The 20,633-nt window shown below is 42.0% G+C and overlaps 1 protein-coding gene across 9 annotated transcripts in view; it reads left to right on the plus strand.

Moving 5' to 3' along the window:
• WWP2 (WW domain containing E3 ubiquitin protein ligase 2) overlaps nucleotides 1-20,633 on the plus strand; it is a 145,082-nt gene that overhangs the window by 99,614 nt on the left and 24,835 nt on the right. For all 9 annotated transcript variants that reach the window (XM_089902395.1, XM_022583320.2, XM_089902397.1 and 6 more), the window contains one exon: nucleotides 11,413-11,502. In XM_089902395.1, the coding sequence (XP_089758521.1) occupies nucleotides 11,413-11,502 (90 nt within the window). The remainder of the gene's footprint in view (nucleotides 1-11,412; nucleotides 11,503-20,633) is intronic.

A 20,633-nucleotide genomic window follows, 5' to 3' on the forward strand; every position in this document is an offset into this window, starting at 1 on the left:
ACATAAATCCAAATAGAACACCCTTTATCTCTTTCCTCTCTCTCCCTGTCTCCAAACCCTCCTGCTTTCCCTACCTTTTAATTTAATTAGCACGAAAGGAGCTAGTTGGAAGGGCACGGTGTTTTCAGCTGGCAAATGTCCATTAAAGGAGGGGGTGCCTGCCAGGAAGGCTCGGGAGACATGGTGAGATAGTGGTCCGGGCAGTGGGCAGTGCGGAGGGAGGCCACTTTGATCAGCTGGCCCTGCATCTGGTTTTTATCAGCAGGGAGCCCACTTTGGGGACCAAATGCTCATTAACAGACCGTGTGTACATGGCTTAGATAAACTCCAAGTGCGTCCCAGGCTCTGCAGCTCGCCCAGGCCCTCTCACACAGAGGCACATTATTTCACCCTGGCAGCCCGCGCTGTGCTGTGGTTTCTTACATAAGGGAGGCCGTTGTGTTTGGACTCTGCCAACTTACCTCAGCACTGCCACTTCACACCATCCCTCTCCTCTTGCAGTCATTGGCTGCCCTGGCCGTTTCCTGCCTCAGAGTAGAAATAATTGAGGAGGGTGTTTTCTGGATCTGTTTGATTTGCCATCTTCCCCTACCCCCAGGCCCAGTAATGGAGACCCAGAGGTCCTCTCTCCAGGTGGTCCTTGACACACTATCAAGGATGACAACCTGGTAAGAGTTCTTTGATGTTTTCTTTGTAGAGACACTTTAAGAGACGTTGGAATTTGCAGCTTTTCTGCTAAGTTATAAACCAGCTGCTGCCACTGAATTTCATTCCAAACTCAATTTTGGCGCTAGCCAAAGATCCTTACCCAAGGAGTTTTAAAGCAGTGCTTCTGAAACTGTCTGTGAAGAACTAATCCTTGTTTTTTTTTTTCCTTCTGGTTTTGTTTGTTCTGTTTTAATTTTTTTTTTCAATCTCTTATGAACCTTTACTTTTGTCCTCTGTTCTGTTCAGTGAGGCAGATCTACAGATCACATATTTGGATGTTGTGGCAATGTCAAATTGGTATAAAGGTTTCTAAACATCTAGAAGCTTCTGTACTTTTCTGGTTGCTGAATAGTAACAGTTTGAGCCATGGACCATACTTCAGTAGCAAAGGATTAAAGGATTATACTGGAGAATCTGTGCCTTTTTGCTAAGTAGTATGGTTTAGTTCTTGACTCTGCAGGGATTATTACATGCTTAGTTAATGGCAGATAGTACATGTTCCTGGCTCGCTCCTCCTCGTCTCAGGACGAAAGCCTTGTTTCCAAAGATTCTACTGTTGTTGGGACTGGCCCATGAGAAGTTCTTGCCCTGCTATATGTATGTATTCATGTGTAATTAGGAATTTTCTTTCTTTTTTTTTTTTTTTTGCTGTACGCGGGCCTCTCACTGTTGTGGCCTCTCCCGTTGCGGAGCACAGCCTCCAGACGCGCAGGCTCAGCGGCCATGGCTCACGGGCCCAGCCGCTCTGCAGCATGTGGGATCTTCCCGTACTGGGGCACGAACCCATGTTCCCTGCATCGGCAGGCGGACTCTCAACCACTGCGCCACCAGGGAAGCCCAGGAATTTTCATTTTTTACTACACTTTCTTGAGAGCTCCTCAGGAGTTGGGATTATTGGGTTTTTGTATTCCCAGCACCTAGCATAGTACTTGGCTCCTAGGGAGCTGGAGTGAGAAGTGTTTGTTGAATGACTGGATAAGTGTTTTCATTCTCAATAGCTCTTAAAATTTTTTACAGTTTTTTTTGGGGGGGGGAACTTAGAAACAAAAATAGAAGAAAGAAGTAGAACAACAGCAATAACAAACACACACCCACCTAGATTTAACCACTGGTGCTTTTCATGCACCTTGTGTATTTTTTTGCCTGATCATTGGTGAGAGTTAACATGTGTTAAATGTTTCCAGAGTGCTGGGGAGTGCTAGGTTTCATACGTGGGTTATTTCGGTCTTCACGGCACTCTGTGTAGTTGCTACTTTCACCCTTATTTTGCAAATGAGGAAACCTTAAGCAGTTTGCCCAAGACCACATACACAGACAGGTACACATCAACACACATCTACCAAAATTTTTTGACAGCCTTAGGGTATGTGCTTTTAAATTTTATTTTTTAATTGTAAAATATTTTAAGCATGCAGATAAGAATAGAAAGTAATATAAGAAATACCTGTGGGCTCCCCTACCGAGCCGTATCAGACTTTAGCATTATGCTGCATTTGCTATAAGCCTCCCCCCTGTTTTTTAAGCTCTTGATGAAGACTGTCAATAAAGTTGAAAGTCCCTGTGAACCCCTCCCCAGTCCCATTCCCTATATACAGAGATACATGGAACTTGGTACATTCATTTAAACTGCTATATGGTCTTCTGTTGTATGAATAGGTAAAATTTTATTTATGTTATAATTAAAATTTATTTATATTTATTGTGTATATTCTATATCATATAAATGTAAAATATAAAAAATAACATTTTATATTTGTGTTTATTTATACTATAATTACATCTTTGCCTTTATAAACAATGCTACAATGAAGTTTTTTCTGTGTATGCCTTTTTGTGTGCATGTTTGTTTCTTTAGTGCAAGTACTAGAACTAGGGTTTCTTCTTTGTAGGAAGATGAAGGTCTTCAGTTTTAGTAGACACTATCAGATTGCTTTTTTTTTTTTTTTTTTTTTTTTGCGGTACGCGGGCCTCTCGCTGTTGTGGCCTCTCCCGTTGCAGAGCACAGGCTCCGGACGCGCAGGCCCAGCGGCCATGGCCCATGGGCCCAGCCGCTCCGTGGCAAGTGGGATCCTCCCGGACCGGGGCACAGACCCGTGTCCCCCGCATCGGCAGGCGGACTCTCAACCACTGCGCCATCAGGGAAGCCCTCAGATTGCTTTTCGAGTCAGCTCACCAGTTCATGCTCCCATGAGCATGCATAGCGTTCCTGCTAAAACTTAGAACTGTCAGATTTTTTTTCATGTTGGCCAGTCTAATGGGTGTGAAAGGGTATCTTTTGCTGGTTTTAATTTGAAAACCTCTTCTTACATGTTATTTTGGTTCTTGAGTTTCCTTTCTTGTGAATTGTCTATTCATATATTTTTATCCATTTTTCTGTTTGCTATCTGTCTTTTTAATCTGCAGGATTTCTTAATATATGTTGGATACTAATCCCCTCTCAATTATGTGCATTGCAAATATTTTCTCCCAGTCTGTGGCTTGTCTTTTCACTATTTTTTTTTTGCGGTATGCGGGCCTCTCACTGTTGTGGCCTCTCCCGTTGCGGAGCACAGGCTCCAGACGCGCAGGCTTAGCGGCCATGGCTCAGGGGCCCAGCCGCTCCGCGGCATGTGGGATCTTCCCAGACAGGGGCATGAACCCGCGTCCCCTGCATCGGCAGGCAGACTCTCAACCACTATGCCACCAGGGAAGCCCTCTTTTCACTTTTTAATGTTGCTTTTTATTGTACAGGAGTTCAAAGTTTTAGATAGCCAAATCTGTTCATCTTTTTCACGTGCCTTTTGTGTCTGTCTGAAATACTTCCTTACTCTGATGTTGTAAAAATTTTACAAGCATACGTGATCCCCCTGCCCCCATGTTTTGTAGATTCTGATACGCATGTTATTTCACATTTAACTTCTTTAAAATCAAGATGTGTAGGCTTCCCTGGTGGCGCAGTGGTTGAGAGTCTGCCTGCCGATGCAGGGGACACGGGTTCGTGTCCTGGTCTGGGAAGATCCCACATGCCGCAGAGCGGCTAGGCCCGTGAGCCATGGCCGCTGAGCCTGTGCGTCTGGAGCCTGTGCTCTGCAGCGAGAGAGGCCACAACAGTGAAAGGCCCGCGTACTGCAAAAAAAAAAAAAAAAAATCAAGATGTGATTTACAAACATTGGAGTGTCATAGTTTAATTGGCAGCATTTTTTTCTTTCTTGGCGGTACGTAAAAAATCTTACAATTGGTGGCATTTTAGATTTAATGAAAAATAGTATATTTTTATAATTTTTAAACAAAACTTTGATTATCTTATGCATGTTATTTTTTCACTTATTTTTGTTACCCAATATATTGTAAACATCTGTACAAATCTATATTATCCACAATGATATTTTAAATGATGGAATACCCATTATAGAATGAACATAATTTATTTTACTAATTCTCCACTTTGGATCATTTAGGTTGTTTCCAGTTTTTCTGTAACATGCTGCAACATACTGTGACGGATGCATTTAAAGCTAAATCTTTTGACACATAATTATTTCCTTAGGATATGTCCTGGAAACAGAGTTGCTGAATTAAAGGGTATTCATGTAGGAAGGGTTTTTGACTGAGTTGCCAAATTACCCTTAGGAAAGAGTATACCCATTTTTGCTCCCACTATTTTTAAAAAATATTTATTTATTTGGCTGCGTCGGGTCTTAGTTGCAGCATGTGGGATCTTTAGTTGCGGTGTGCAGGATCTTTAGTTGTGGCATGTGGGATCTAGTTCCCTGACCAGGGATCGAACCTGGGCCCCCTGCATTGGGAGCTCGGAGTCTTAGCCACTGGACCACCAGGGAAGTCCCTCACTATGTTTTAAGAGTGGCTATTTCCCTACATTGCCAAACTTATCTGCACAGTTTTTAAAATCTGCAATAATGTTAAAAAATTGTTTTTTAATAGACACCGTCTCTAGGAATTGTCTTGCCTGTCTGTGAGAGCATATCTTTTTTTTTATTATTATTATTTTGCCTGTGTTGGGTCTTAGTTGTGGCACTCAGGATCTTTCATTGTGGGGCACGGTCTCCTCGTTGCATTGCTCAGGCTTCTCTCTAGTTGTGGCATGTGTGTTTTCTCTCTTGAGTTGTGGCGCGCAGGCTCCAGGGTGCATGGGCTCTGTAGTTTGTGGCATGCGGGCTCTCTCATTGAGGCGTGCGAGCTCAATAGTTGTGGCGCACAGGCTTAGTTGCCCTACGGCATGTGGGATCTTAGTTCCCTGACCAGGGATCGTACCGCGTCCCCTGAATTGGAAGGCGGATTCTTTACCACTGGGCCACCAGGGAAGTCCTGAAAGCAGTTGCCATCTTCCATCGAAGAGCTTTGGGGACTTTTCCAAGGCAAAGAAAATGGGATGGGTGAAGAAGAAAGAGATGAAAAACAGACCTTAATTCAGAGTCCTCAGTAGCTACTACTGTGCCCCCCTGTGATTAAGGGGCATAAAGTGCTGGTTGTTGATAGTTTTAAAAAGGGGTTTAGTGTGCTTGGATTTAAAGGAAAGCTCAGTATTTCAAGAAGGGTTCTTGGGGGAAGGTCTGAGTTTAACACACTTCCTACCCAGTTTACACAGGACCTACTGAAGCATTGAAAACAGTGAGTAGGAGATGTGTTCCACTGCACACAGATTTTTGACTCATAAAACAGTCTGACAATGTCCCTACAGGGGAAATAAATCTTACCATTCACCCAGGAAGTGGCCAGAGTTTGGGGAATAGGATTTGGTTCAGAGTTAAAATTTATTATAAGAGCGCTAAGTAAGAAAATATGAATTCCCTATATTTGCCTGAGGGCAGTTGAACTTCTACACAGGCAGCTTTAAGAATACCTGAATACTTTCAGTGTATTTTTCTGAAGTTTAGTTTTTGTCCAGGTAACCAGCAAGGCATCTTTTCTTTATTGGTGCCTAAGTGTTCTGGCATGACTTTGTTTTCTGATAGAGAGAGTGAATGTTGAGTGAGAGTCAGCTTTACTAATGCCCAGTGCTTTTGTTAATAAAATTTATTAACAAATTATAAATAATACAAATTAATAATGTTCTTACTAAGAATTTGTGAGTGTGATGATAGCATCTCTGATACTAACCTGAAATCCTCGGATTATCCAGCTTTAAATTCCTTCCCAATTTAATCCGACTCTTGGTGAAACTGTGATTCTGTCCCAACTTAGGGGAATCTGACCGAGAAGTGTGTTGATCAGGATGGTTGAATATACACTGTAACGGCAAGTAACTGAGAATTGATTTCCTGAAGACCTTTTAGGAAACCTTCCACAAGAAAATGTGGTTCAGGGAATTCCCTGGCAGTCCAGTGGTTAGGACTCCGTCCTTTCACTGCTGAGGGCCCTGGTCGGGGTCCCATAAGCTGCATGGTGCACCCAAGAAAAAAAGAAATGTGTGGTCACTGTTAAGTGACCAGACAATTTCCTTTCAGATAACATAGGAGAGAAATGATTGGATGCCATCCTAATAATGGAATTGAGATTTTCATCCTTTACCTTTTTAACAATGATGGTGGGGGGGATGGGGGCATGGGCATGGAAGATACACAACTTGTTAACAAATGCAAGTTCGTGTGCCCAGTGGACAGTGAGGTCAAACAATACCGAAACATTGGAGTTTGGAGCAGAGAAAGGTTTATTGCAGGGCCATGCAAGGAGATGGGTGGCTTGTGCCCAGCAAACCCTGAACTCCTCGAAGGGTTTCAGCAAAGCACTTTTAAAGGCAAGGTGAGGGAGGGGCATGGTTAGTTGTCTCAGACTTCTTGGTGTTGGAATCCTTTGTTCATGCAGCTAGGTCAAGTCACAGTGTTCCTGTAGGTCAAGTCTCAATGTTCCTGTAAACCTCCAACAAGACAAATGTTACTCTCTGTTCTGCAACTTTTTTTTATCTCTAAATGAATGGACTCTTAAAGGTCAGAGTCTTGAGAATGGGCTATCCTGTATATTTCAGGCTATAGGCAACATTCTTTTACAAAAGGTGCAGAGCCAGCATGACTAAGCACAGGCAGCAGAGCACTAAGGTTAAAGTAAAAGAAACTGATCTAATATGGAGTCAGATTTGCTCTTCCCTATTACAAACTGAATAAAGGACAGTTAAAATCCATAGGAGCAAAGGGAATTTAGGTTAAAAAAAAAGTACAGAGATTAATTGAAATTGGAGACTATTTTTTAAGTACTTTCAAAATAGAAAGACCCTGTGTAGTCCATGGTCCAACTAAAGGCTATACATCGAAAGCCAAGGAGCAATGTGTTGGGAAGGGACGTGAATCAAGCTTGGTGCTTTGAACACTGTTTCTGAGAGCATCAAAGAAAGCTATTCAGTGGGAGAGGATATGACCCATGTGACCAGGATGCAGTATCGAGACCCATGGGTAGTTTGATTGAAAAGCCTTTTAATCTCAGCATGAAGAAGATGCTTATAAGGTTCAGAAACCTAACCCCTGCCAGGGATGTGCCGATGAAAGGTCACTTCCAGTATCACTTTCTTGGCATGGGGAGACCAAACCAAGACAGTCGGAAGGCTCAGTCTATATGGGTCAGCAGTTACAGCGGAGAAATGAGAATCTGGGGGCTTGTTTGATTGACGATAGAATCAACCGACTCTGCTACACAAATGGAGGGGAGGGATTTGTATGAATTCTGAGGAGCCGTGCAGGTAGGGAGGAGTTGAGAGTTCTCTAAGGAAAGCAGTTAGGCCAGGTCACGGATCAGGGAGGACCCACATGGACATTGAATCCGAGCAGGAGTCCAATTTTAAAAGGAAGAATGTAGATATCAAAAGAAAGGTAATGGAAGAAAGGTCTTGCTCCTCTTGGTAACTATTTTTCTAGCTAAGCCAATTGAGAGGGTTCATAGAAGGACACTGAGATTCGCTGGACAATAACAGTGCCCAATAGAGAGCCTTTCATTTCTAGGATCAGCTGGGATCAAAGACAGGATAGACGGGTCTTGTCAAGGCTTGGGAGGAGCCGTCATAACTCTTGAATATAAGCAAAGAGGACTTCACACCGATTTCCTTTCTGGCAGTGCAGGAAGACCACTGTGTCAATTCAAGGCATTTAATTCATGGAATTTTAAGAATTATTCCATCTTCAAATGAAACTATTAGCCAAAGTATAATAAAACCGAAGTTTTCTCCTTGCCTCAAATGAAATAGAAAAGAAGCCAGAAGTTGAGACCACTTATAAGATGAAAGTTGTAACAAAAGAATTGTTGGAATAAAGAAAAAAATGTGTTTTAGCACCTTTTCTCTCCAACTGCAACAACACATATTTTGTCTTCATTCAAGGGGCAGCCCCACCCACCAATTATGGTCAGTTTTCCAAATAGTGACTGCAAAATGAGCAAAGTTGTTTTATTGGTGCTTTTGTGCCACAAAATTGCCAAGGACAGGAAGGATAGAGCTAATTTCTTAGGAAATGCTGAGGAATTCTCAGCTCCTTAAGTCTTTATTAGGAGCAAATGTTATGAAAGAGTGGCTTGCTACCCTTGCCTGAGGAGCTTCCATATTTCACTACTTACCCTTAAGCCAAGTATCTTTCTCAAGGCTTTCCTTATTTCCAAATTCAGATGAATAAAGAGGGTATCGGATTTGCTCCTTGATTACCCAGCAGACAGGAGGAATTTAGAGAGCTGGTGTGAAATCACAGTATGTTAGCCTTTTTTGCTGAAGGGTCCTCACCAGATCCCTACCAGTCTTTTGAGCTGGCAATATCTGTTACTCTTTTGTCTTTAATTCAGAAGGGCATCGAGAGGGAGAAGAGCTTTAACTTTACCCTGTGTTTATTTTCACCTGGTCAGTTTTGTCAGAAGATTCTGCCCTTTCAATAAAATACTGACTGAAGTGCAAGAATCTTCCTTTTGCAGTGGGAGAAACCCAGGGCACCTGGGCCAAGTCACCAGTATCTGCTTCAACCAGAACCTTGAGCGGGAATACCCAGGAGAGAAAATGTTCTCGAGCTCATTTTAATGGTGTTTATAGCACTCGGGTCCTCAACACAGTAGTTGATCCCTTTTGGAAGGAGGGAGTCTGGAACTACCAGACCTCGCTGCTCCCAGGCTAAGCCTCCCAGTGGTGCAAAATGTGCAGCCTCTTCCCATAGATTGTATCTGAGCAGAGGGTTGTGATTAAAATGGAGCCTAGAATTTAACTAGGTGGACTTACTATAATTTCTCCCCAGTCGTCTTGATCCTATAGGTCCCCCTACCCAGACTCCTGTGCTAGGGAAAGCTGTTCACGTTGAGGTGGGCTTTGGAAAGGCACCTGGCACCTTGTCTGCTGGGTTGTGGGTTCCTTATAAGTTCCAGTTGCCCTTCCTTTTCCTCCTTTCTTCCTTTCAGAGTGAACATGGTAAAACTCATGGGCTAGAGAGTCAGAGCTGAGTTTGTTTGTTTGTTTAGATTTTTCTGATGTGGACCATTAAAGAAAAATAACTTTAAAAATATTTATTTATTTGGCTGCGCCGGGTCTTAGTTGCAGCATGTGGGCTCTTTAGTTGAGGCATGTGAACTCTTAGTTGTGGCGTGTGGGACCTAGTTCCCTGACCAGGGATCGAACCTGGCCCCCTGCATTGGGAGCATGGAGTCTCAGCCACTGGACCACGAGGGAAGTCCCAATGTGGACCATTTTTAAAGTCTTTATTGAATTTGTTACAATATTGCTTCTGTTTTATGTTTTGGTTTTTTGGCCATGAGGCACATGGGAATCTTAGTTCCCCGAGCAGGGATCAAACCTGCACCCCCTGCATTGGAAGGTGAAGTCTTAACCACTGGACCACAAGGGAAGTCCCAGAGAGCTGAGTTTAAATGCCATGTAAGAGCTACTTAGCCTCTCTTAGCCTCAGTTCCCTCGATGGTGATGGCATGTGCCACCGTAAAGGATGAAGGCAGGACTGAATCAAGTAAAGATGAGCCTGCAGCTCATTGTGGACATTCAGTGGGTGATGGTTACCCCCTTCCCATCTTTGCCTTAGAAACCTTGCGTATACCTATATCTGAATTAACCTCAGAGGGGCTTATCAATGCAGTCCGCTGATCAGACATGAGAAATGGTATCGAATAAAGCTGATGTCTATTTGAGTAGGCACACCAGGCTTAGTAACAGAAGTTAGGACATTTATTTCAGTGTACAGTCAACTCTGCTATAACATATGTGTTCCTAGAAACCACCATGCTATGCCAAATCATGCAGTAAAAACCACAGGGCTTATGGGGAAAAATGGATTAGGGGTGTAACAGTCAAAAATTTGTCAGTGACACAAATAGGAACCTAATAATGATGGTAGCATGGCTTTACACATGTTAAATGGTTGAGATCATAACACTACAATACATATGGCACATTTCCATGAGAAGACCTGAAGTCTGCTTGTGGAAGCAGGTGTTGGAAGGGTTGGAGCTTGTGAGTGTTGTCATGAAGTGGTACAAAGAGGGTTTTCTGAAATCAGATGGGAGATGTAACACCAGATGTGGGTGAGTATGGTGTGTAACATGCAGTAAAGTGAGGTCGCCGGCAGATAAGTATGGGTTTTGTGTATTTCTACACTACTGGGTTTAGCTGGGGGAAGTCTTCTGTGTTCAAGTAGTGTGTTTTGAAGGCCGATTCATGCAAAGCAAACCCCAAATTCATAGTATGTTCCCTTATGTATCAATCACATTGGCATAGATTTGTGTTTTTAAAACAAGCATTTCAGTAGGACTGTACTAGCTTCCTGGCAGAGGTCACCTTCCCCTAGGCAGTACCCAAAAGTAGAAGTAAATAAAATCAATGTAAAACATAAAGGCTAACGGGACCATTAACATCCTTCATAAAATGGTAATCATTTTATAAACATAAATCTTTGCATCCCGTATATGTAGGTTACTGTATTCTAGGGAAGTGGAGTTATTGTCAGATTGCATTGAATGTGGGAATAACACGAGTGTGGGGACGGGTGGTCCTTGGCTGTATTTTGTAGTGATTTTGTCTTTGTCTTAACTCTTTGGTTCATCTGCTACCTTGTTGTTCTGCCATTAGCACAGATGAGCCACCCTCAGCACCCTGATCTCATAGTAACCCACACACAGACTGAGGGGTAGAGCAGCCAATAAATAGCAGTATGCTATGTTTCTTGATTCATCCAGATCTCTTTTAAAGATCCTCTGTAAATGAATCCTGTATTTTAAAAAGAAATGTGATCATGAATATATATGATTCTAGGAGAACAGGGATAGTCATATAATTTGTGACTTTAAAAGGTAGTAGGCTACAAGCGCTGGAGGGTCCATGGGTGAGCTTTAGGAGAGGTCCGGGAATCCCAGAAATTGCACACACATTTTTGTTGGTGAGTGCATTTTGGAAGCTTTCATCACATTCCTAAAGGGCTCTTTGATCCCAAAATGGCCAAGAGACAGTGATTCACAAAAATCCATGGCAATGTAGATTCATATGGGCTGTTTAGGGAATTTAGCGTGATCTATGGGTTATCTAGTACTTTGAATCCATAAAGGGGAACTGTTATAGTTTTTTCAAGAAGCAGACGTGGGTGCCACCATCAGTGACAACGTGGAGCTTGTCTGACCAGCGGGTTGGTCTTGCATGTCGACTTTGATGTTACCTCTCACATTAGCCTAATAGTAGTGAATGACTCCTTTGAGAAAGGGCATATGCCTTTCACCGGTGTGTCTCATGCCTCCCTTGACTTTATTTTGCAGATGGGAGCAGCGAGAGCTCCCCAATGGGCGTGTCTATTATGTTGACCACAATACCAAGACCACCACCTGGGAGCGGCCTCTTCCTCCAGGGTAAGGCTTGAACCAGTAAGACCCGAGGCTCTAGAACTGGCACCAAGAGTCCCCCATCAGCTTCTCCACCACTCACTGCCATGGCCATCTCTTTATTTTCCCCCACTTTCCTCCTTTCTCTCTTTATTTTCCCCTCCTCCTACAGTCATCCCCTTCTACATTCTCTGCTCTCTCTTTCTACTTTCCCTTCTTCCTACATGTGTTGTATTGGCCATGGGCTTTCTTAAGTGGTATTCAGAGCCCCCATGGATATTGGGTTCTGGAGGAAGGAGGGTTGGGGAGGCCTCCGGGGCCCTTGGTGTCTCACTGGCCTCAGTCATTTCACCTACAGAAATATCCTGTAGGGCCCGATTTTCAGTTTCTTTCTGCAGAGGTAGCAAAGTCCAGGGACATTTATCCTGGGTCCCTTGATTGCCGTTCCTACTCACTTTAATTCTGCTTTCATTTCCTAGGACAGACTAGGAACATTTAGAGCATCTCTGGGGGAAAAAAGAGCACAAGGAAGCCAAGATAGAGAGGGTGTTGATGCATTTCATAGCGCCCTGTGTCCAACCAGCCCCTGGAGACAGTGTGCTTCTCGTTCAGCGGGCTTTGCGAGAACGCAGCTAAGTTCTCCAAAACCAGAGGATGAGTGAGGCTTCCAAGTGAGGGAAGAGTGTCCAAGTTCAAGGAGAAGGGGTTTGGTTCCCTGTCTGCCAGGGACAGAAAGTTCTTTCCACATGTGTCTCCCAGTCCTGAGAGCTTTCGAAAGGGAATGCATTCTGCTCTCAGGAAAGAATCACTTCCCAGTAAAGCAGCCATGAAGGGCTCCTACATAGAACATGAATGCTGATTTCCCCCTCCGAAGCTTGCGGAGGGAGAGGATGTCAGAGGTGGGCGTATCGGGAGAACCCCCGTGCTGTTTTGTTCACCTGTCAGGCGTGTGCCAGGCAAATATCACCTCACTTTCCAGTCCTACAAGTTTCCACGGATGGGCTGCTTTTAGTTTCAGTTTTCCAGTAGAATGCTTTTGTGTTTTCCTTTTCTTCCTTACCGTTCTGGAAATCACACTCATAATCTGCCATCCTTAGTTCTCACTCTGTTTCTCCTTTTACTTTAAGTCCAGGGAACTTACCAAAGTTAAACATCGACTTCTTAGAAAAAAATTAAAACATTTTATTATGGAAATTATAGAAATTTTCATATTGAATTTTTCAAATATGTGGGACAAAGAATGCCCACACACTCAACACCTAGGTTCAATAATTATCAACTCATGGCCACTCTTGTTTCATCTATACCAGCGGTTGGCAAACTGTGGGCTTGTGGACAAAATCCAGCCTGCCACCTGTTTTGTAAATAAAGTTTTATTGGAACACAGCCCCTCTCATTTGTTTACTTATTGTCCATGGCTGCTTTTGTGCTCATTGGCCGAGTTGAGTAATTGTGATACAGACTGTAAAGCCTGCAAAGACTGAAATATTTACTTTTCGGCTCTTGGTAGAAAACATTTACCACCTCCTGCTGTGTAATCCTCACTCACCCCTCCCCCACCCCTGTTCTAGATCATTTTGAAGCAGATCCCAGACATCGTATCATTTTATCCAAATTTCAGTATATATTTCTAAAAAGTGTTCTCTTATTAAAAGTAAAAACACTATATTATTAACAGTATTCACCTACCACCATCAAACCCAGTGAGTAGTCAGATTTCTCCAGTTGTCTCACAAATTAATCATCAACTTTTAACAGGGCACATTGCACACTTGTATGTTGTGAATTTATAGCATGTATATATTTTTTTGTCTGTCTTTTTTGTTTTGAACTTTTGAATTTTATTTTATATATTTTTTATACAGCAGGTTCTTATTAGTTATCCATTTTATACATATTAGTGTGTATATGTCAATCCCAATCTCCCAGTTCATCACACCACCACAAGCACCACCACCACCACCCCCCCGCCACTTTCCCCCCTTGGTGTCCATACGTTTGTTCTCTACATCTGTGTCTCTATTTCTGCCCTGCAAACTGGTTCATCTGTACCATTTTTCTAGGTTCCACATATATGCATTAATATGCGATATTTGTTTTTCTCTTTCTGACTTACTTCACTCTGTATGACAGTCTCTAGATCCGTCCACATTGCTACAAATTACCCAGTTTCGTTCCTTTTTATGGTTGAGTAATATTCCATCATATATATGTACCACATCTTCTTGATCCTTTCATCTGTCGATGGGCATTTAGGTTGCTTCCATGACCTGGCTATTGTAAATAGTGCTGCAATGAACATTGGGGTGCATGTGTCTTTTTGAATTATGGTTTTCTCTGGGTATATGCCCAGGAGTGGGACTGCAGGCTCATATGGTAATTCTATTTTTAGTTTTTTAAGGAACCTCCATACTGTTCTCCATAGTGGCTGTATCAATTTACATTCCCACCAACAGTGCAAGAGGGTTCCCTTTTCTCCACACCCTCTCCAGCATTTGTTGTTTGTAGACTTTCTGATGATGCCCATTCTAACTGGTGTGAGGTGATACCTCATTGTAGTTTTAATTTGCATTTCTCTAATGATTAGTGATGTTGAGCATCTTTTCCTGTGCTTATGGGCATCTGTATGTCTTCTTTGGAGAAATGTCTGCTTAGGTCTTCTGTGCATTTTTTGATTGGGTTGTTTGTTTTTTTAATATTGAGCTGCATGAGCTGTTTACATATTTTGGAGATTAATCCTTTGTCCGTTGATTCATTTACAAATATTTTCTCCCATTCTGAGGGTTGTCTTTTCATCTTGTTTGTAGTTTCCTTTGCTTTGAAAAAGCTTTTAAATTTCACTAGGTCCCATTTGTTAATTTTTTATTTTTATTTCCATTACTCTAGGAGGTGGATCAAAAAAGATCTTGCTGTGATTTATGTCAAAGGGTGTTTGTTCTTCCTATGTTTTCCTCTAAGAGTTTTATAGTGTCTGGTCTTACATTTAGGTCTCTAATCCATTTTGAGTTTATTTTTGTGTATGGTGTTAGGGAGTATTCTAATTTCATTCGTTTACATGTAGCTCTCCAGTTTTCCTAGCACCACTTATTGAAGAGACTGTCTTTTCTCCATTGTATATCCTTGCCTCCTTTGTCATAGATTAGTTGACTATAGGTGCGTGGGTTTATCTCTAGGTTTTCTGTCCTATTCCATTGATCTGTATTTCTGTTTTTGTGCCAGTACAGTATTGTCTTGATTACTGTAGCTTTGTAGTATAGTCTGAAGTCAGGGCATCTGGTTCCTCCAGCTCCGTTTTTTTCCCTCAAGACTGCTTTGGCAATTCGGGGTCTTTTGTGTCTCCATACAAATTTTAAGATTTTTTGTTCTAGTTCTATAAAAATAGCCACTGGTAATTTGAAAGGGATTGCAATGAATCTGTAGATTGCTTTGGGTAGTATAGTCATTTTCACAGTATTGATTCTTCCAATCCAAATCCATCTGCAAACAGTGACAGTTTTACCTCTTCTTTTCCAATTTGTATTCCTTTTATTTCTTTTTCTTCTCTGATTGCCATGGCTAGGACTTCCAAAACTATGTTGAATAATAGTGGCGAGAGTGGGCATCCTTATCTTGTTCCTGAACTTAGAGGAAATGCTTTCAGTTTTTCACCATTGGGAATGTTGTTTGCTGTGGGTTTGTCATATATGGCCTTTATTATGTTGAGGTAGTTTCCCTCTATGCCCACTTTCTGGAGAATTTTTATCACACATGGGTGTTGAATTTTGTCAGAAGCTTTTTCTGTATCTATTGAGATGATCATATGGTTTTTCTGCTACAATTTGTTAATACGGTGTATCACATTGATTGATTTGCATACATTGAAGAATCCTTGCATCCGTGGGATAAATCCCACTTGATCATGGTGTATGGTTCTTTTAATGTGCTGTTGGATTCTGTTTGCTAGTATTTTGTTGAGGACTTTTGCATCTATATTCATCAGTGATATTGGCCTGTAATTTTCTTTTTTTGTAATATCTTTGTCTGCTTTTGGTATCAGGGTGATGATGGCCTTATATAATGAGTTTGGGATTGTTCCTTCCTCTGCAATTTTTTGGAAGAGTTTGAGGAGGATGGGTGTTAGCTCTTCTCTAAATGTTTGGTAGAATTCACCTGTGAAGCCATCTGGTCCTGGACTTTTGTTTGTTGGAAGATTTTTAATCACAGTTTCAATTTCATTACTTGTGATTGGTCTGTTCATATTTTCTATTTCTTCCTGGTTCAGTCTTGGAAGCTTATACTCTTCTAAGAATTTGTCCATTTCTCCAGGTTGTCCATTTTATTGGCATAGAGTTGCTTGTAGTAGTCCTTTAGGATGCTTTATATTTCTGCGGTGTCTGTTGTAACTTCTCCTTTTTCATTTCTAATTTTATTGATTTGAGTCCTCTCCCTCTTTTTCTTGATAAGTCTGGCTAAAGGTTTATCGATTTTGTTTATCTTCTCAAGGAACCAGCTTTTAGTTTTATTGATCTTTGTTATTATTTTCTTTGTTTCTTTTTCACTTATTTCTGCTCTGATCTTTATGATTTCTTTCCTTCTACTAACTTTGGGTTTTGTTTGTTCTTCTTTCTCTAGTTCCTTTAGGTGTAAGTTTAGATTGTTTATTTGAGATTTTTCTTGTTTCTTGAGGTAGGCTCGTATTACTATAAACTTCCCTCTTAGAACTGCTTTTGCTGCATCCCATAGGTTTTGGATCGTCGTGTTTTTGTTGTAATTTGTCTCTAGGTATTTTTGATTTCCTCTTTGATTTCTTCAGTGATCTCTTGGTTATTTAGTAACGTATTGTTTACCCTCCATGTGTTTGTGTTTTTTACGTTGTTTTCCCTGTAATTGATTTCTAATCTCATAGCGAGCATTGTGGTCGGAAAAGATGGTTGATGTGATTTCAGTTTTCTTAAACTTACTGAGGCTTGATTTGTGACCCAAGATGTGATGTCTCCTGGAGAATGTTCTGTGTGCACTTGAGAAGAAAGTGTAATCTGCTGTTTTTGGATGGAATGTCCTATAAATATCAATTAAATCTATCTGGTCTATTGTGTAATTTAAAGCTTGTGTTTCCTTATTAATTTTCTGTCTGGATGATCTGTCCATTGGTGTAAGTGAGGTGTTAAAGTCCCCCACTATTATTGTGTTGCTGCTGATTTCCTCTTTTATAGCTGTTAGTAGTTGCCTTATGTACTGAGGTGCTCCTATGTTGGGTGCATATATAATTATAATTGTTATATCTTCTTCTTGAATTGGTCCCTTGATCATTACGTAGTGTCCTTCCTTGTCTCTTGTAACATTCTTTATTTTAAAGTCTATTTTATCTGATATGAGTATTGGTACTCCAGCTTTCTTTTGATTTCCATTTGCATGGAATATCTTTTTCCATTCCCTCACTTTCAGTCTGTATGTGTCCCTAGGTCTTAAGTGGGTCTCTTGTAGACAGCATATATATGGGTCTTGTATTTGTATCCATCCAGCGAGCCTGTGTCTTTTGGTTGGAGCACTTAATCCATTCATATTTAAGGTAATTATTGATACGTATCTTCCTCTTACCATTTTCTTAACTGTTATGGGTTTGTGTTTGTAGATTCTTTTCTTCTCTTGTGTTTCCCACTTAGAGAAGTTCCTTTAGCATTTGTTGTAGAGCTGGGTTGGTGGTGCTGAATTCTCTTAGCTTTTGCTTGTCTGTAAAGCTTTTGATTTCTCCATCGAATCTGAATGAGATCCTTACTGGGTAGAGTAATCTTGGCTGCAGGTTCTTCACATTCATCACTTTAAATATATCATGCCACTCCCTTCTGGCTTGTAGAGTTTCTGCTGAGAGATCAGCTGTTAACCTTATGGGAGTTCCCTTGTATGTTATTTGTCATTTTTACCTTGTTGCTTTCAGTACTTTTTTCTTGTCTTTAATTTTTGTTAGTTTGATTACTATGTGTCTTGGTGTGTTTCTCCTTGGGTTTATCCTGCCTGGGAATCTTTGCGCTTCCTGGACTTGGATGGGTATTTCTTTTCCCATGTTAGGGAAGTTTTTGACTGTAATCTCTTCAAATATTTTCTCGGGTCCTTTCTCTCTCTCTTCTCCTTCTGGGACCCCTATAATGTGAATGTTGGTGTGTTTAATGTTGTCCCAGAGGTTATCTTAGGCTGTCTTCATTTCTTTTCATTCTTTTTTCTTTATTCTGTTCCACGGCAGTGAATTCCACCATTCTGTCTTCCAGGTGACTTGTCTGTTCTTCTGCCTCAGTTATTCTGCTATTGATTCCTTCTAGTATAGTTTTCATTTCAGTTATTGTATTGTTCATCTCTGTTTGTTTGTTCTTTAATTCTTCTAGGTGTTTGTTCTTTAATTCTTCTAGGTGTTTGTTCTTTAATTCTTCTAGGTCTTTGTTAAACATTTCTTGCATCTTTTCGATCTTTGCCTCCATTCTTTTTCCAAGGTCCTGGATCATCTTCACTATCATTATTCTGAATTCTTTTTCTGGAAGGTTGCCTATCTGCACTTCATTTAATTGTTTTTCTGGGGTTTTATCTTGTTCCTTCATCTGGTATATAGTCCTCTGCCTTTTCATTTTGTCTCTATTTCTGTGAATGTGGTTTTCCTTCCACAGCCTGCAGAATTGTAGTTCTTCTTGCTTCTGCTGTCTGCCCTCTGGTGGATGAGGCTGTCTAAGAGGCTTGTGCAAGCTTCTTGATGGGCGGGACTGGTGGTGGGTAGAGCTGGGTGTTGCTCTGGTGGGCAGAGCTCAGTAAAACTTTAGTCCGCTTATCTGCTGATGGGTGGGGCTGAGTTCCCTCCCTGTTGGTTGTTTGGCCTGAGGCGACCCAGTACTGGAATCTACAGGCTCTTTGGTGGGGCTAATGGCGGACTCTGGGAGGGCTCACTCCAAGGAGTACTTCCCAGAACTGCTGCCAGTGTCCCCGTCCCCACGGTGAGCCACAGCCACCCCCCGCCTCTGCAGGAGACCCTCCAACACCAGCAGGTAGGTGTGGTTCAGTCTCCTATGGGGTCACTGCTCCTTCCCCTGGGTCCCGATGCGCACACTACTTTGTGTGTGCCCTCCAAAAGTGGAGTCTCTGTTTCCCCCAGTCCTGTCAAAGTCCTGCAGTCAAATCCCACTAGCCTTCAAAGTCTGATTCTCTAGGAATTCCTCCTGTTGCCAGACCCCCAGGTTGGGAAGCCTGACGTTGCGCTCAGAACCTTCACTCCAGTGGGTGGACTTCTGTGGTATAATTGTTCTCCAGTCTGTGAGTCACCCACCCAGCAGTTATGGGACTTGATTTTATTGTGATTGCGCCCCTCCTACTATCTCATTGTGGCTTCTCCTTTGTCTTTGGATGTGGGGTATCTTTTTTGGTGATTACCAGTGTCTTTCTGTCGATGATTGTTCAGCAGTTAGTTGTGATTCCAGTGCTCTCGCAAGAGGGAGTGAGCGCACGTTCTTCTGCTCCACCATCTTGAACCAATCTCCCTATGACACATATATTTTAAAGTGGTGGTAACTCTGTAAGTGTGCTGGTTGCTTGCCTCTTAACCTCTCTGGTCTATAAGTTATTTAGACCTTGACCTGGTGAACGTTTGAATGGAATCTAAATGAAGATATTTAATGGTATCTTCTAAGAATGGCTGAGGATTTACTCTTCTTTAAATATTGAGGTGGAATACTAGACCCAGCTTTCTTATTTTCAGGATAGTTTTAATGTTTTATTGTGAGATAGCTCAGCTCTGCACCCCCTATAGCCTACGAGTTCTTCCTGAGTTTTAGGCCCAGACCTTAAAGCCCCTGGCACTTAGTTCTGCTATGTAATAGGGAACCCAGAGAGAACAGAATGCTCAAGCTTTCATTGCTAATTAATGGGAGAAGTTCGGCCCTGGGGAAGTATTACCACGGTGAAAGCAACCTTGAAACTATAGATGGAGCCATTATATCAGCAGGCGTAGACATCCAGGAGCAAGATTGAACCAAAGGATTCAGTTTATCATGGCCATCCCCTCCTGTCCCATCCATGGGACACTTGTATGAAGACCAGTCGTTTTATCCAGGAGAAAAAAGTATTGGACCTGGTAGTTAAGGATGAATGCAGTAATTTGCTGTTTAGTCATTCTTAGGTGGCTCTCAAACTTGAGGTGAGCAGGGAGAGTGATCACCATAGAGCATGGTATTGGGGAGGCCTCACAGGGGGCTTAGACTTGGTCTTTAGGAAAGGCTGAGGGGTGGACTTCAGTGAGAAGAGGAAGGTGATCCAGGTTGGGAGAACAGTGTGAATGTAGAAGCTGTGTTTAGGGAATGATGCATGGAGTAGTTTTGCTGGAGTGGAGGGTTTGTGTGAAACAAAGATGCTCCAAGTGTGTACAGCAAGGCCCCTGGGTTTGGTGCAGATGCCTCCTGGAACCAAACAACATGAAAGGGCTGACCTGGCCTCCAACCACTGCTCTGTTTTTGTAGATTGTGATTCTGCGTAAGATTTTACCTGCAACCAAGGGTGTGATTATGCTGCTTAGAAGTTTGAAATTCACCAGTGCAGAGGACTTCTAGTTAAACATATGGATCGAACATGTGTTTATTTCCATTCCTTCCTGAAAACCCACTAAAATAGCAATAAAGGTTATAAAAATGTATAATGATAAAGGAATGGGAGAGGAGAAAAAGCATATGGGAGATTGTAATCAGAGTTTAGTTGCTGATGGATAAATGGCAGAGTTGCGAAAGCTGAAACCCAAGCTTCCGGTGTGGGGTTTCCACCCGGAAGGCAGCCAATTTGCACCATGGAGCCCTGGAAATCCTCAGCAATCAGAAACATATGAGGTGTGTGTGTGAATGTGTATGTGTATGTGTAATGAGACAAAAAACTTGGAAGTTTAAAATTTGTGCAGGGAGCAGCTAGATTTCTAGTTGTCACCCATCGCTCCCAACCCTCTGCCATGTGTATGTGTGCACACACAGACATGCACACACACACATGTTCACATACACGCACGTGAGTACTGCTAGCGTAAGAAGTTCCTGGGAGAGTAGAACCAGTGTGGAGAACACAGCCATAGCCGAAGGCAGAGATGAACTCAGGAAAAAAGGATTAAGTGAGGATGCTGTCTCCAGGGTAAAGACTGGAAGGTTTTTTTTGCTGGGGAAAGTGAC

This window comes from Delphinapterus leucas, chromosome 20 (genome assembly GCF_059928025.1).
Source record: "Delphinapterus leucas isolate spDelLeu-1000000601 "Yukka" chromosome 20, BTC_Dleu_Yukka2, whole genome shotgun sequence".
Lineage (NCBI taxonomy): Eukaryota > Metazoa > Chordata > Mammalia > Artiodactyla > Monodontidae > Delphinapterus > Delphinapterus leucas.